Source organism: Anastrepha ludens, chromosome 2, assembly GCF_028408465.1.
Source record: "Anastrepha ludens isolate Willacy chromosome 2, idAnaLude1.1, whole genome shotgun sequence".
NCBI lineage: Eukaryota > Metazoa > Arthropoda > Insecta > Diptera > Tephritidae > Anastrepha > Anastrepha ludens.
The window spans coordinates 102,366,482-102,382,717 of NC_071498.1; the positions used below are offsets into that span (position 1 = coordinate 102,366,482).

Genomic DNA, 16,236 nt, shown 5'->3' on the forward strand with positions numbered 1-16,236 from the left:
TGAGTGTTGACAATTCTAAGGGCTTATATACTGTTTTACGAATAAGCTTGTGAGGTGTTTTAGTTTTTTTTTTGTTGAGCTGCTTATGCAGAATAATGTATGTACGTGTTAAAACTAATATTTTAAACATGAATTTGTATCGTAATTTGTGATAAATGCATTTTCCCACACATACATATATACGTACATACATTAAGAATAAACATTATTCGATTTTTGTTTGTACTTTTCTCGCTTAACGAAATTTATTTTGGAACATCTAAATATTTATTTGTGATAGTACTTCATAGAGCTAAGCGTGAAATTCGCAAACTGAAATTTTATGGGCAATTCTATTAATTTTGTTGTTCAGAAACGTGAATAAAGTAAATCTTGTTCAGAAAAATTTACTAATAAATCACTTCCATTTCTTCATTAGATGCATTACCGATGACTTATGAGTGCTTTTCGTTTACTTTTGTTTTTTTTTTTTGTTCATCTCTGTACTTGTGATTGTAATGTAATCTAATTTTGTAATTATGTAAAACTAATTTTGTAATGCAGCTTGCAATATAAATTGAGTTTTTATAACTTCCAACAGGAGAAAGAAATGTACTTAATTTTATTGCTGATGTTCAAACTCATTTTTATAGTTGCCAATGGATGTGGTTGCGGCCGCCGTAGCCGAATGGGTTGGTGCGTGATTACCATTCGGAATTCACAAAGAGGCCGTTGGTTCGAATCTCGGTGAAAGCAAAATTAATAAAAACATTTTTCTAATAGCGGTCGCCCCTCGGCAGGCAATGGCAAACCTCCGAGTGTATTTCTGCCATGAAAAAGCTCCTCATAAAAATATCTGCCGTTTGGAGGCGGCTTGAAACTGGTCCCTCCATTTGTGGAACAACATCAAGACGCACACCACAAATAGGAGGAGGAGCTCGGCCAAACACCTAACAGAAGTGTACGCGCCAATTATTTATTTTTTTTTTATGGATGTGGTTAAATATGCGAATATAATGTTGTACAATGCTAGATGTTTATTAATTAATTTAAAGTCATTACATGTCATTACTGGTTGGCATTATAAGTAAATCGACTGATTCCCCTTTCCTTCTTGAGTGAATTTATTTGCATATGTCTCTAGAAAGCCTTAGGAGCCTGAACAAAAATAATGTTAATATCGTTCCGCAAGCACCGTGTTCGCCTGATATGGCTCCATGTGACTTTTTCCTGTTTCCCAAGCTCGAGTTGCCGCTCCGTGGAAAACATTTTGAGACAATTGAAGTCATAAAAGAGAATTCGAAGAACACACTCGAGCTTGACTTGTTTACAATAGCACAGAAAACAAACTATGTGACATATCAAGCTGAAATTTGCCATGTAAGCTTATAACAGTCCTACCAAAAAACAAAAAAATTATTTTTGCCATATGCCATCCGCGGACCGTTTTATTGATAACGTCTCGTTCATATTTGAGCAGAAGGTACATGAAATTGAACGTAAATTTATGAAAAATGAAGCAAAATCATCGTTGAAATTCATGGAATCGGAGTTGAATATCTCCAAAATATCGATTTATTGCATTTTAACTGCTCGTTTGGGCCGACGAAAGGTCTGTCTGTCAGCGTTTCATTCCGCACAAGTTAACTGAGGACCAAAAATTGCTCAGAATTGCTCAACATTCGAAAGACCTCATTAAAGAGGCGAGGAAAGACGATAACTTGCTTTGCAACATGGAAACTGGTGATGAAAAGTGGTGTTTCCAACATGAACCTGAAACTAAGCGTCAAAGTGCCGAATGGAAGGCCCCAGACGAGCCCCCAACCAAAAAATCGTGCTTGGAGAAGACAAAAATTAATTTGATGCTCATTTGTTTCCACGATTCCAAGGGAATTGTCCACAAGGAGTTCTTGCCAACGGGCCAAGCCGTCAATGCAATTTTCTATCTTGGCGTTTTCAAGCGTTTGTTGCATCGCATTCGTCGAATTCGCCTTGAATACCAGGAAGGAGGAAGCTGGCGTTTATTGCATGATAATGCACCATCTCATGCATCCACTCCTGTGACCGATTTTTTGACTAGAAATTGCATTTTAACCATCAATCACTCACCGCTTTCACCTGATATGGCTCCCTGTGACTTCTACCTATTCGGAAAATTGCATTTGGCCATGAGAGGAAAACGTTTTGCGTCCGTTGAGGTCATTCAAAAGGCTTGTAATTATTAAATGCTTCACACAACCGTTCAAGAAATAAGGCCGAATGGGGCATTATGTAATAATGATTTTCAGATATGTATGTGCCAACGCTGATGATATTCTTATTATGACTAAAATCAGAAAAACTCTTAAACATTTGATAAATATGAAACACTAGATTCAACCCGCGGCACCGCTCGCGTGGGAGTAGTTTTGAGGGATTTTGGATATGTATATAAATAATTACAAACAATAATTTCATAGAAAATAATTTTTTATAATTTTTTATTAATAAGCATAATATTACAATACCCGGCATCTGTTGCTATGCCTCGTTGAATAAAGTCCAAGCAACCAATCAGAAAAATATTAAGCAAAATATTTTTTATTAATTTTCTATCTCAAACCGTTTTTAAACTTTGCATTTGGGTCTTAGTTGAACAGCCTATGCGGATTATGAAGTCTAGATTGTGCTATAAATAGTGGGAAATAGGAAAAACTAAAATTTTTTAGCTTAAATCTAAGCAAATATTCGATTATTAATGACGAATGAGAGTGGTGACGCGGCCGGGGGCTGTGGGAAGGGAGTTCCATCATAAAAACATGCCTATAACCTTCATTGGGTGAAAATATGAATGTACTATAAAAATTTTTACGTCATTTGGTGTTGTCGTTTCGTAGCGATGCGATGCGCGGACAACGTACATACATTCACCTTTATAGTATAGTTTTTGATAAATATGAAAAAGCTCTAAAACTTCATGCAAATACTGACTTAAAAAAATTCCAACTATACGTTCTCAATCAACCATAAAATTTCTCAACCACACATCAGAGATCTCAAGAAGCAGTGCTAATTTGTGAGGTTCAGTGATAATTAAAGTGAACAACTACAATATTGGGCTAATAAAATATATGCTTGAAATAACAACTGTTTTGTGCCTTTAGAACAATTTGTATTAAAATGGAATATTTTTTACTATTTATATGATCTCATTATAATGGTAATGGTAATGGTTGTACGGGTTAGGCTAAGCCTTTATGCACTGCGACCAGATTGACCTAAGTGCTTAATTTTAATTATTTAGTATCGCGAGTAATCGAACCAGCTCCTTTAGGAGAGCATTTGCACCCAAACCAGGAAGATCTGATTAAGAGCCTCCAGTCTGTTGAGTGCATTGTTACAGGCTATAAGGACTTTTTAAATAATGTAAAGTTATTTAAAGCTTTGAGGACTCATAGACTGTCCGAAAGTATTTTAACTTTCTTTCTTTTGCACGCAAGGTCTTTTGTACGATTTTTTTCATTTGGCTTGTCTAAAAGGTTATAATAATATTCAGAATTTATTATTTTATTAGTTTGCAAGTAATCTACCATTAAAATTCCTTTCGCATCTCAAAAAATTGATGCTAACACCAAACAACATTTATACAATATGAAAAGGTTTTAGTTCGCCGCAGTAAACGTGTAAGGAATACAAGGTGAAGCCCATAATAAACGAGACTGAGCTAAAATAGAAACGGAGGGGCCTTTGTTCTGATAACTTCGAGTTTGTTTCTTTAAAATAATCTCCTCTGGCCTCGATAAGCTGTTTTGTGCGATCTAAAAGCTTTCGAAAGAGTGTTTCAGGTCATGCCCGGAATGCCCTTCATGATTTCGGTACAAGCCTATTGGATGGCTTCTACGGACGCAAACCGTTTTAGTTTCATGGGCTAATGCAATTTTTCGAATAGGTAACAGTCACAGGGAGCCCTATCAGCCGAATACGGTGAATGATTGATCGTTAAAATGCAATTTCTAGTCAAAAAATCAGTTACAAGAATGGATTGATAAGGCGGGTAATTATCATGCAATAAACGCCAGCTTCCTCCTTCCTGGTATTCAGGGCGAATTCGACGTTCATTAGTACAAAACGCGAATATAGAAAATTGCATTGACGGTTGGGCCCGTTGTAACAAACTTCTTGTACACGATTCCCTTGGAATGATAAAAAAAATGACGTTGACTTCGCCAAACATGATTTTTTAGGTGGTGGCTCGTCTGGGGCCTTCCATTCGGCACTTTGACGCTTAGTTTCAGGTTCATGTTGGAAACACCACTTTTCTTCACTTCTTCACTAGTTACAATGTTAGAAAGGAAGTTATCGTCTTTCTTCGCCTTTTTAATGAGGTCTTTCGAATGTTGAGCAATTCTGAGCAATTTTTGGTCCTCAGTTAACTTGTGCTGAATGAAACGTGCACAGACCTTTCGTCAGCCCAAATGTGCAGTTAAAATGCAATAAATCGATGTTTTGGAGATATTCAACTCCGATTCCATGAATTTCAACTTTACGAACAATTTCGATGGAGTTTCCGGTGGTTACTGATTTTGGGCGGTCCGTATGTTTAATTTCATGTATGTCCTCACAACCAGCTCTGAAACGTGTAACCACTCTTTGTTCGAAACTCATTTCTGTAACGATGACGCAAACATACTGACACTTTAGACGCAATATCTTTCCTTCCACTAAGCCGAATGTCTCCAAACTTTCAGCGGAAGTCAGCTAGGGATGTAACTTCCAACGAACTAACTCATTAAAAAGATGGCGCCATCAAAAACAAATGTGTGTCGCCAATCCTTTTTATTTTGGACCTCACCTTGTAGTACAGGGTGGGCCAAATAAGACCTACTAATGTTAAGCACAAATAACTTTTTTATTGTTTGACATATTTGTTTTTCTCTTTTTGTAGGTTGTAATTGAATTATTGGAAATTTATTATGGAACTATACAGTACAACACAACGCGTTAAAATTATCGAGTTTTTCTATTCCTACCCAATTAGCCACACAAATTGATTTTTTAAATAATGTTTTGATGTCGGATGAAGCGCATTTCCCTTTAAATGGTTATGTCAACAAACCAAACTGTAGATTGTGCGGCTCTGAAAATCCAAGGGCAACACACCAACATCAGTTGCACCCATCTAAATGTACAGCTTGGTGCGGTGTTATGGCCACTTGAATTATGAGGATGAAACGACGGAATCGATTTCAGGAGCTTCTTACAGAACATTGATTGAAAACTTTTTGCAGCCAATGGCAGAGCAGTATCCTAATTTGTGGTTTCAACAAGATGGAGCAACTGCGCATACTGCTAGGCAGTAGTCTTTAGTAATTAGTAGGTCTTATTTGGCCCACCCTCTATTTTATTTGTTTTCTATCTTTTCTGTCCAATGCCCATTTGAAGTCAACAAAGAGGCAAAATTATCAATGTTATATTCGTAAACTTCTCAAATATCTGATGGACAGTAAAACCTTGATCGATAGTTGAGTGGGAGTTTCTGAAACCACATTGGTAATCGCTTTAAATTTTCTTATGGCCAATGTAGTACTGGTATTCTTAAAAAATAGACTCTTCAACATAGATTTCAGCTGTATGTACTACTTGTTGCTCGTTCGTTGAAATATTATTTCCATCCACATATCTATAACTTGTTGTTTTTCGCTGATTGTGGAGCCATCTTTTGTTTTGCATATATTTGTTCGAGGATAAAATATTTTAATTTGCTTTTTGATGTTCGGATACATGGCTTTGACATTTTTGTTTCTAAAATCACTTTCAATTTGTTCAATTTGTCACTTCATGTACTCGTTTAATGTTTTCTGTTTTCGTATTATTTTTAGCTTCTTTTCTTTTATTTTCACAGTCTACTCTATTTGCACGCGTGTTTCTTTCCTGTATTTTATTCGAGCTTCCTTTCCAATAGCATTCTTTACGGTTTTTATGATTGCATCTTTCAGATGGAATGGAATCAATGGAATCATTGATCTTTCACGTCTATTGATCTGAGCAGTTATTTGTGCTATTTTCGTTAAATAAAATATTTTCTATGGTATTTTTGTACTCCGCTTTCATACTTCGTTATTTATATGGCCGACGTAGCATGTCTCTTGTCAGTAAGTATGAATTTAGCCGATCTGATTAGCCATATTGCAGCCATACTCTTTCCACGTTTGAAGATGGATTCGTTTGTGCTTGAAGGCTGTACTACTCACAACTAACCCGTGAGCACTTGTAAAGTTACATATTAGTGTACCATTGTCATTTGTGTGGTTGTGTTAGAGCACTTTCCTTTCCTACTTTTGCATTTTAATCGCCAACAATCATTAAGATGTCGTATTTGCAAATTATGTTAGTTGCATCATAGTCGTAAGAATTGATCTTTATAGCATCAGTGCTATCGTTTTTAGGTGCATAGATACTTATAATGGTTACATTTTGAAATCTACCTTGCAATCTTAAATAAGATATACGATCGTGCTTTTTCTGGTTTTACTGTCTACATAGAATCCTGTTCCGCGTAAGCCTTGCGTTTCTGAGCCACTACGAAATATTGAGTAAGCTTTCTTTCTCACTTCGCCATCACCTTTATATCTTATTTCTTATAGTACACAAATATTTGTTGGATATCTCATTAGCTCATCTGCAATTTCAGCAATTTTTCTAGGTTGCAGCAAAGTCAATACGTTCCATGTTCCAAGTCTCAAGTCATAGCCCTCCAAACGTTGCCCGAGGCTGTTGCTGACGTGTCGATACAAGTATTTTTATATTGACATTGAGTTGTCAACCTAAAGGACAGCCCCTTTCGGGAGTTCTCATCTTACATCTTTCGTTCCTAGAGCTTCCACCAAGGTTTCTTCTTTCTTACATGAAGACAGCTACTTGATCTTCGCACTAGTCGATGTAAATGAATTGGAAAAGAAAGGTAGAAGGCTTCATTTCTTTAGATCTGACATTTCGTTGCACATTCTTTCCCTTTGAGACACCAACTGGGCTGCCCACATTTCTATTTAATGAACCTTCTTTACGATTTGTAGCTACTTGCGGCAGAGCGACTTAATAGCAGATGCCTCAGCGCATATTGCAAATTCGTGATTGATTTCATGTTTTGAATTCTCGATTATGTTCAAATACACATCTGTTTTACTAAACTTTCAAAACTACTAAAGCTTTTTCTAGAAACCAAATATGAGTTCCGGACCTTTTACCATCATCATAAATTCCTAGAGTTCCAGTGTGGAACACAGGGCCACAGGATCTTTCATCCAAATATTTAATTATTTTAGAGATATTTAAATTCTGATATTTATGATATTTATTTACTTATAGTGCAAATTACATACATTTATCGATTTCATATGGTTTAAAGAACTATGGGAATACCAGCAGCCCTGCTTCATTTACTACTTATATTATATTATATATTCATTAATACCGATATCTCACCAAACTTCCACCTTTTACCCAATCAGTTAAAATTAGTTTCAATGTTCGCCTTAAAGTCCGCCTTAGAGTGCAGCACTGCCACCCTGAGCGAACTTTTTCATCCACAACATAATCGGATCACGATTTTTATTCAACCAGTTAAAATTAGATTGAATATTTGCTTTGGCGATAGTCTCCAAATCGTTTGGCACCTTATCGCTGCCCTTTACCTTATCCAGTAACACCAAATACTGTAAAAATACATCACAAAATGGGTGTGAAATTATAAGATAGTGTAAATAAGAAGTGTGCATATTTCAATACTCACTTTGGTTTCTTGTTCATTGTTAAATATGTAGGCGGACATGTCAGCCACTGTTTGATAAACTGGGTTGAGTCCGCTGCTATCGGGATTCAAATTACTGTATGCCTCCCAATTTTCGTTGAGAAATTCAATGCACACTAAGAGTCCAACACTGCTGCTCGAAAACGCTGCACCGAGTAAAGTGATGCGCTCTTGTGATCGCCAATCGACGGACATATTGATTGAGCTACTCACAAATTTTTGTAGTTGCGACTCGGTTTGCGAACAACCCAATGTAGAGATGAGTGAGTCACGAAACGCTTGATCACGGGATTGCAATATTTGGTTATAGACAAAATCGAATTCTGTATCACCGGACTGACGTAGACCGTAACAGTATACATTCCATCGTAAGCTTGGTTCGATGGTGATACCATTGTTCACTATTTCCTTTAATTTGTTACTCGTCTCCGTCAGACAGCTCTCAATTCCTGACAAGCAAGCGAGTTCAATGACGATGTTACGCACTTGCACAGTAAGACGCTGTGCTCCAGATACATCATTCATACCCAACTTCTCAAAATGTCCTGTCACTAATGAGGCTACGTAGAGTAAGAAATTTTTGTATTCTTTATCACTATTCAGATACACTTTCAATGTAACGATTACAGGGTAGCTCGTAGCCCAAGGTGCGTACTGATCCTCGTTCGGCAGATATTGCAATAAATTAAATAGCATGCTGTAGTCGATGCGATCTGTAGAAGTGTACTGGTAGAGGTCGTTAATTAGTTGAGCACGATTGCGTGAATGGAATTTGTATGGTCGTGATTTCAGCTCATCAATGATAAGATTCCAGTTTTGTTCATCGTAATTGATGCGATAGAAACCGGTCGATTGTTTATTGAGAATCAACCAATCATCAGCTGCTAGACTATTATCGCTGATTTCGATTTCTTTCGTTTTGAGCATAAAATGCGATGCGGTGGTGTTACGGTAGTCTGGATTTGATTTGTGGGCATAATTCAAGGGGATGTACCAAGTTTTGTCAGATGTTAGATTTTTGTTTGGAAAGAAAGCATCTTGGGTTATGGTGAATGTGTTATTGTTGTAATTACGTGTAACGGTGAGTAGAGGGTAACCGGATTGTTGAGACCAACTTGAGAACATATCCGCCATAGTCGCAGGAAGTGACACGTTTTGTGCATCAGCAGCATTACTAAGAGCGTCGAAAAGTTGCCACTCGTCAGCAGCAGTATACTGACTGTTGGAAAATTCAAAATAGTGATAGAAAAAAATTAATTTTATATTAAAACAAATAAAGGATTGTTGAATACCGTACAGCATCAAACCGAAAAAATCCATGCTATGCCAAAAGCTTTTGAAAAAGGGGGCAAGGAATAATATCTGTCAAACATCGCTTTTGATGTTTTTTGTAGTGAAATTGGAGGATATTTACATCTGAGATATTTTATGTGAAAAACGGTAAGGAAAATGTTCGTAATATAAAGATACATTTTGTCCCTCACAGGAAAATGGAAGAAGTCAAATAAAAGAGTACCTTTAATACGAAACTAAAATACGGGTGTCAGCCAAAAATTTTCGCCCATCTCTTTGTATAGATGCACCAAGAATAAATTTATAATAATAGTTTTGAATTAAACGGTCATACTTAAGAGCGAGTGGTGCTGCAACATTTCTCAAAAAGTCCTACATAAGCACATAAATTGGCTTTAGTTGACCCCGAACTTGTTTAATACTTTAGGACAAGACTAACTGATGGACGGATAGACTTGGTAAATCGATCGGTAAATGTAAATGCTTATAGTACAGTTGGATTGTTACAAAAAACGGTTACTCCACCAGATCAGCTAATTGAGATTACTATTTCCTTACAATTAGTGGAGTAAGCTGTTGAGGAAGCGGATTAATAGTCGAATTCTCTAAAGTGCAACGCTAATGCGCTCACTTTCATATAATTCCTTATATACTTACTGTTTAGGCCACACACTAAATTTTAAAATAAAGTTTTAGCCACCCTAGTGTTAATAGCGCCTACCGTGTTAAACGCTTTTCGGCGAGGTTACTTTCGTTATAAAATGTAAATCTAGTATCACTCCAAATCGACTAGAGGACAAGGACGTTTCAACTATCAGAAGGTGAGAATACTTTATAATATAATATATAGTATTTCATTATCATATATTATATAACAACAAACTATGCAACGATCATTCTCAATGAGAGCTGCTGCCTATATAATGGGTTGCGATAAATGTCCAAACACACTTACTTTGTAGTCAAATAAAGATTTAGTCCTTGGCGGAACACCTCGTCGGTCAGCACACACTGCCACATATACAGTACCGAGGCTGCTTTCGAATACGAAATAGAATCGTATCGTGCAGAGATCTCGGATGGAGTTTGCACGTAATGCGTCATTGGATTTGCTTGGCCTGAGCCATCTGCAGCGAGTGCAGCTTGAAAGTCGTCGATAAGGAACATCTGATAGACGTCCCATTCAGGATATGTCTAATAAACAAAGAAACGTTAATATAAAATTGACTCGTTTAATTTCGATCATTTACTGCATCTATCGTCTTCCAAGCGAATAAGTTAGCAAAACCTTCTTTCAGCCAAAGATACGTCCACCATTTGAGAGTTACTAAGTTACCAAACCATTGATGGCAGTATTCGTGGGCAATGACATTGGCACTATCTGTTTTCTCAAATATTGTCGATGTCTTGTTATACAGCATGTACTGCTCTCGATACGTAACTAAGCCCCAGTTTTCCATTCCGTCAAAAAACAAATCTGGTACACCTACTTGATAGAGTTTCGGCAGTACGAAATCGAAATTGTAGTATTCAGCAAGGCTTTGCAGAAACAACATTCCGGAAACCAATGCCCATTGCTGATTCTGCTTTGTACCTGGACGGGTGTAGACTCTTTGTGGAATCGAGTTCAACACTCCTTCAGTATATTCGAAATCGGACACAACAAACGCTACTAAATAAGTTGACATACTAGGAGTCTTTTGGAAGACAGAATATCCAGGTCTAATTGGGGAAAAATTAATACATACCTACGATATTTATTTATCACAGTTACCTGCTCATCTCTTCGTCCAGAGGCATATTTGATATGGCACTGTATGAGGGATCATGGTTAATAGTGATTGTGAATGTAGCACGCTTGGCCGGTTCATCGTAGCAGGGGAATGCATATCGAGCATTGATCGACTCAAATTGTGTCGTTGCTAAATAACTTTAAGTATAAAGCACACGCGGTTTCCATGAAAATTGCTATTGATAACGGTGCAGATTTCACTTACTGTGTGTTGTCGTTTTCATCTGTATAGGTGGACAAGTAAAATCCCAAATTATCGACACGCAATTCTCCAGCATAGGTGATGGTCAAAACCCAAAAGGTGCCTTTGCTAAAGATGAGTGAATCATTTGTTGGTGTTAGACTAAGAAATTCACGTGCTTCCTCATACGAGGTGCTTAGCTGTTCTACCACACGATCCGTGCAGTTTGCGTTTGTAATGGTTGCTTTGATTTCTGACAATTGACGTTCATACAAAACTATGGTATTTGTGTTGTCGATAACTTCTAATAGAATTTTTACAGTGCCTGTGAATCTCTTCGTGCCATTGTGCACATTCGTTGTCAGTTCAACGGCATAGTGCAGTGGTTCGGTGGTGTTTGGCAGCCGATAATTCAAATCGGCCTCTGACTCACTCAAAGCAACAGTTTTTGTAGGTATGAAATGTGCGGCAAGATACTTATCATATCGAGGCGATATACCAGAGCCGTGTGTTGCCGCTTGGCAGGACACAATAATGGCCAACATGGCCAAAAGTATAGCACTTCCGCCCACTTTGTTGCGGTACATTTCGCGATCTAGGCGGCCGCAACGCAATTAGCGAAGTATTCTGAGCCCTTATGTGGAGGAGCTCTTTTAAGGATGTTAATTTGAATCTGAAACTTGTTATCTTAAACTAATAAGTATTTTATTGGTGTTGATTTTTAATGGCCATTGGGTTTGATTTGAAATGCTTCAGATGCCTATTATTTGAAATACGCCGATATTTCGCTGATATTCATTTGAATCTAATTACAATGTGAATGTGTATACTTCTGCAGTATATGCATGTACATATGTAGGTTTCTTAACAAATAGAGATAGACTGGAAATTTTATTTGTGGACGTTTCAATTAGGATTATTTGAATGTCAAATGAAAGACGAACATCGCCATTGGCTGATTTTACCGTTTTCAAAACTTTTCGTGGACTTTTCGTGGACGTACCAATATGTATCAATTTTCCTTCAGTTCCTTCAGTTTCTCTTGCTATTCGGAAAGTGTTGATACACAACCCATATGTATGTCACTGTTTTAAAAGTGTGTTAGGATTTTGCAGTGGCGAAAATGCAACGATCGTTGGAGCAACGTTACTCGGTCGAATTTTGCGTAAAGCTAACCGAAACCATTGGGCTACTCAATAAGGCTTACGGGGACCAATCTCTGTCCAGTGCCCAGGTAAAACGGTGGCACAAGTCGTTCAAGGCAGGCCGGGAGGACGTCGAAGACGAACAGCGATCTGGAAGGCCTTCGGTGACGCAAACAGACCAAGATGTGAACCGGGTTCGTGAATTTTTGAACATTGACCGTCGTGCTAGTCTACGTGAGATCAGTGAAGAGTTAAATTTAACTTATTACAATGTGCGGGAAATCCTGACCACTCTATCCTTCGATCAACAAAGCTTGCTAGCATTAAATCACCTTGATTTTAGTTAATTGTCTGCAATATATCGTTTGCCAAAAAGAAAGAGCGTACCAGGAGAATTTTCGTAATTACATCTCTATGTCCCCGATTTCATTAATTTGTTGTAGGAGAGGTTTACCGAAAGAGGGATATCTTGTTCTGGCTAAGTCTAAGCATTCGCATAAATAGTGGAAACGACTTTCTTTCACCCACTCCACCTGACATCGTCTGCAGATGGGATTGAAAGAATAATTGAGTCTGGCTGCATAATCCCCTACTTTCCAGTGACCTATAAGGGTTGCAGTAATACGTGAAATAGGTACTTGAGCGAGAGCATCCTAACATGTAATACGTTCTCTGGATGTTGTACGACCGACATGTTTTTCTTGTTGTAGTAGATGTAGTTAATTGCTTCCACCTTCTTTCGGCTAAAACATAGTAGTGTGACGCAATGGATGTTTTTATTGTATTGAATGGAGTAACAACTGCTACCAACTCTGCTACGCCTAGTGCCAAACCTTTTCTTGCTAACTCGTCTGTTTCCTCATTGCCCTCTATATTCCTGTGTCCGGGAATTCATATCAGAGTAATGTGAAGCCAATAACCAAGGAATTCTAGTTCGTCTCGACACTGTGAAACTAATTTGGATGAAATGGAATTGGAATCTAAGATATGTGTATAGCTATTTTTCAGATAAATCAACTAAGTTTCTAAGTACTAATGTAGGCGTTGATTAGTTTTAAGGGCATTTTGGCGATAGTAAATCTTAACATTTCAACTACTAAGTTTTTTTTGGAGAAAATTTAAATAGTTCGATTGGTGATTTATTGTTATTATACTAGGAAACGCAATATGCAATATTACTACCCACATTGAAAGGGGTAACACTGCAACTGTCTTCTGAGGTTAAATATTTAGGAGTAATCCTAGATAGTAAGCTTACCTGGAAGAAGCACATCGATAAGAAGGTCTGCCGAACATTAAAAGTCTTCTGGCAGTGTAAGAGAACCTTTGGCAAGACATGGGGTCTAAGGCCGGCGATAGTACGCTGGCTGTACATCACCATAATTAGACCCATTATTACATACGCCTCTGTAGTAGGGTGGAAAGCCACAATGGTTAATTCCAGAGTAAAACCCCTAAACAGGCTACAGAGAAGTGTGTGCTTGGGTATCATAAGTGTCATGAGTACGACATCTGGTGATGCCCTTAATGCCATTCTGAAATTGCAACCTCTAGATCTTCAAATTCGAAAGGAAGCAATGAAAACCGCGTACAGGCTCAAGTTAAACGGAGTCTGGGGAAATGAAGTAAGCACTGGCCACTGTCATATATACCATCAGTTGTCGGAGCGGTGCACACTTTTCTCGATGCCGGTGGACAATCGGGTGCCTGTCGTTAGCTTCGGTAGGAAGTATGATGTTTTGATCTCAGATAGAGATCAATGGTTAAGTCCAAAGAATCTATCAACGGAATATCAGCACACTTTCTACACCGACGGATCCAAAACCAGTGATGGAAGCGGATCTGGATAGTACTTAGACGAAAACACTAAGTACTCCTATGCCACAGGGCAGATGACCACAGTATTCCTTACGGAAGTCTATGCTATCTTGAATGTGGCGTACTGGCTAATTGAGAAAAAGTGGCGGGGTAACAGTATTGGAATTTATAGTGACTGTCAAGCTGCACTGAAAGCCCTTGCTAACCCTCGCTGCTCTTCGAAGTTAGTCGGTGAATGTAAGACAAAACTGAGCAGTGTTGCAAAATACAACAAAGTTAGTCTTATTTGGGTGCCTGGACATTTTGGTATTACAGGGAACGAGGTAGCTGATAAATTGGCAATTGAAGGCTCTGTAAATATGCCACTAGGCCCAGAACCCTTTCTAGGTGTCAATTCGGCACCGATTCGTCTATGGGTTGACGACTTCATGAGGTCTACCCACAGAGGTCGTTGGTATGAGTTAAACTCGTGCAGAGTAGCCAAATGCTTTGTGAAAGAACCAAACAGGAAAACAGAGACCTTTCTCCTAAAACTTAGCAGAAAGGACCTGAGAGTACTGGTGGGTGTAATCATAGGGCACAACGTCTGTGGTCAGCATATGGCTACCATGGAGGTCGTAGACAGCCCGATATGCCTTTGCTGTCTTGAAAATGACGACACTGCAGAACATTTTCTCTATAACTGTCCTGCATTTTCCAGAATCAGACTTAGGCTATTGGGTTGCGATATAATGAGTATGGATAAAGTTCATAAAGTTCAGATTTGTGGAAGAGTGACCTCAAACTAATTTATCCGTCTCACCATCCACTTTTTATCTTTCCTATCTTAATTCTTTAATTCTACTGACTGAGTGCTTGGGCTTGTCCAACCCCCCACAAATCTAATCTAATGTAATCGGTTCTAATTGAGATAAAATTCGCACAAAAAAATTCGTCTAAACAAAACCTAATTTTTATAAAATTTGCCTATCTCGCACCATTAGAAAAAATCGTGGGCGGTTTTTCATCACTTTTACAGCATAGTAGAAAAACTCAAAAGTTCGTTGCAGTAATAAAAGAGATCTTTGCTTGCTTATAAATGAATACACCTTGATGGGAGTCATACGGTATAAAAAGTGATTTTTAATATCTAATTTGTAAATACGCGATCGGTCATCAAACGTTCAGAGTTTTTTCCTTTCAAATCTTCGTAAATATTGCGGTAACGTTCCATTAACTTTTGATGGTTATGATCAAATAGAGTGTCGCGTTCTTCTGCAGGTCAAAATTAATTAAAATTTTGAAGTTATTTTGTAATTGGAGAAGCACCACAGCAGAAACGTAATCGTCACTTTCAAAAAACCCGCGTAAAGAAGAAAAACCACACAAGACAAAAACACAAAACCGCGCGTGTGAACTAAATGGGAAAGGATTTATGGTGATCCTTTTTGCATGCAAAGACTTTAAGTTTTTAGTTAAGTTAAGTTAATTTTTCTTCTTCTTATTATGAACACTTTATTTGGTGTTATTGTACTTTTTATTTTTTCAATACAAATTATTTTTAAGTTTTGAAGTAAAACACTTCATCCTTTTAATCCCTTCTTAAAAGTTTTGTTTTTCACTTCACCTGTTATTGATTTCACACTGTGCTCTCTTGCACACCATACTGAGTATTGACAATTCTAAGGGCTTATATACTGTTTTACGAATGAGTTTTTGAGGTGTTTTAGTTTTTTTTTTTTTGAGCTGCTTATGCAGAATAATGTAATGTACGTGTTAAAAGTGATATTTTAAACTTGAATTTGTATCGTAATTTGTGGTAAATGCCTTTTCTCACACATACATATATACAAACCTTATTGAATTGGTTGTTGTAATTTTTTTGCCTTAACGAAATTTATTTTGGAACATCTACATATGTATTTGTGATAGTACTTCGAAAAGCTAAGCTTGAAATTCGCAAACTGAAATTTTATGGGCAATTCTATTAATTTTGTTGTTCAGAAACGTGAATAAAGTAAATCTTGTTCAGAAAAATGTAGTAATAAATCACTTCCATTTCTTTATTAGATGCATTACCGATGACTCATGAATTATTTTCGTTTACTATTTTATTTGTTTGCTCATCTCTGTACTTCTGATTGTAGTTTTCCTACGTAAAACTAATTTTGTAATGCTGCTTGCATATAAATTGAGTTTTTATAACTTCCAACAGGAGAAAGAAATGTACTTCATTTTATTGCTAATGTTGGAACTCATATTT

The 16,236-nt window shown here is 37.4% G+C and overlaps 1 protein-coding gene across 5 annotated transcripts; it reads right to left on the minus strand.

Annotated features, from left to right (window-relative positions):
* Nucleotides 1-7,314: 7,314 nt before the first annotated feature.
* On the minus strand, nucleotides 7,315-15,638 carry LOC128854937 (aminopeptidase N-like). 5 transcript variants are annotated; one of them, XM_054089444.1, is made up of 7 exons: nucleotides 15,601-15,638; nucleotides 11,056-11,704; nucleotides 10,833-10,988; nucleotides 10,309-10,780; nucleotides 10,014-10,252; nucleotides 7,748-8,984; nucleotides 7,315-7,670 (listed from the first exon to the last, which is right to left on the minus strand). In XM_054089444.1, the coding sequence occupies exons 2-7, from the start codon at nucleotides 11,616-11,618 to the stop codon at nucleotides 7,503-7,505; spliced, it is 2,835 nt and encodes a 944-aa protein (XP_053945419.1). In that variant the 5' UTR covers nucleotides 11,619-11,704; nucleotides 15,601-15,638; the 3' UTR covers nucleotides 7,315-7,502. The 5 variants fall into 5 exon arrangements, with proteins under 5 accessions (XP_053945419.1, XP_053945420.1, XP_053945417.1 ...); XM_054089445.1 differs by having other exon boundaries at nucleotides 11,056-11,710; nucleotides 15,601-15,631; XM_054089442.1 differs by having other exon boundaries at nucleotides 11,056-11,718; nucleotides 15,601-15,630.
* Nucleotides 15,639-16,236: the final 598 nt, after the last annotated feature.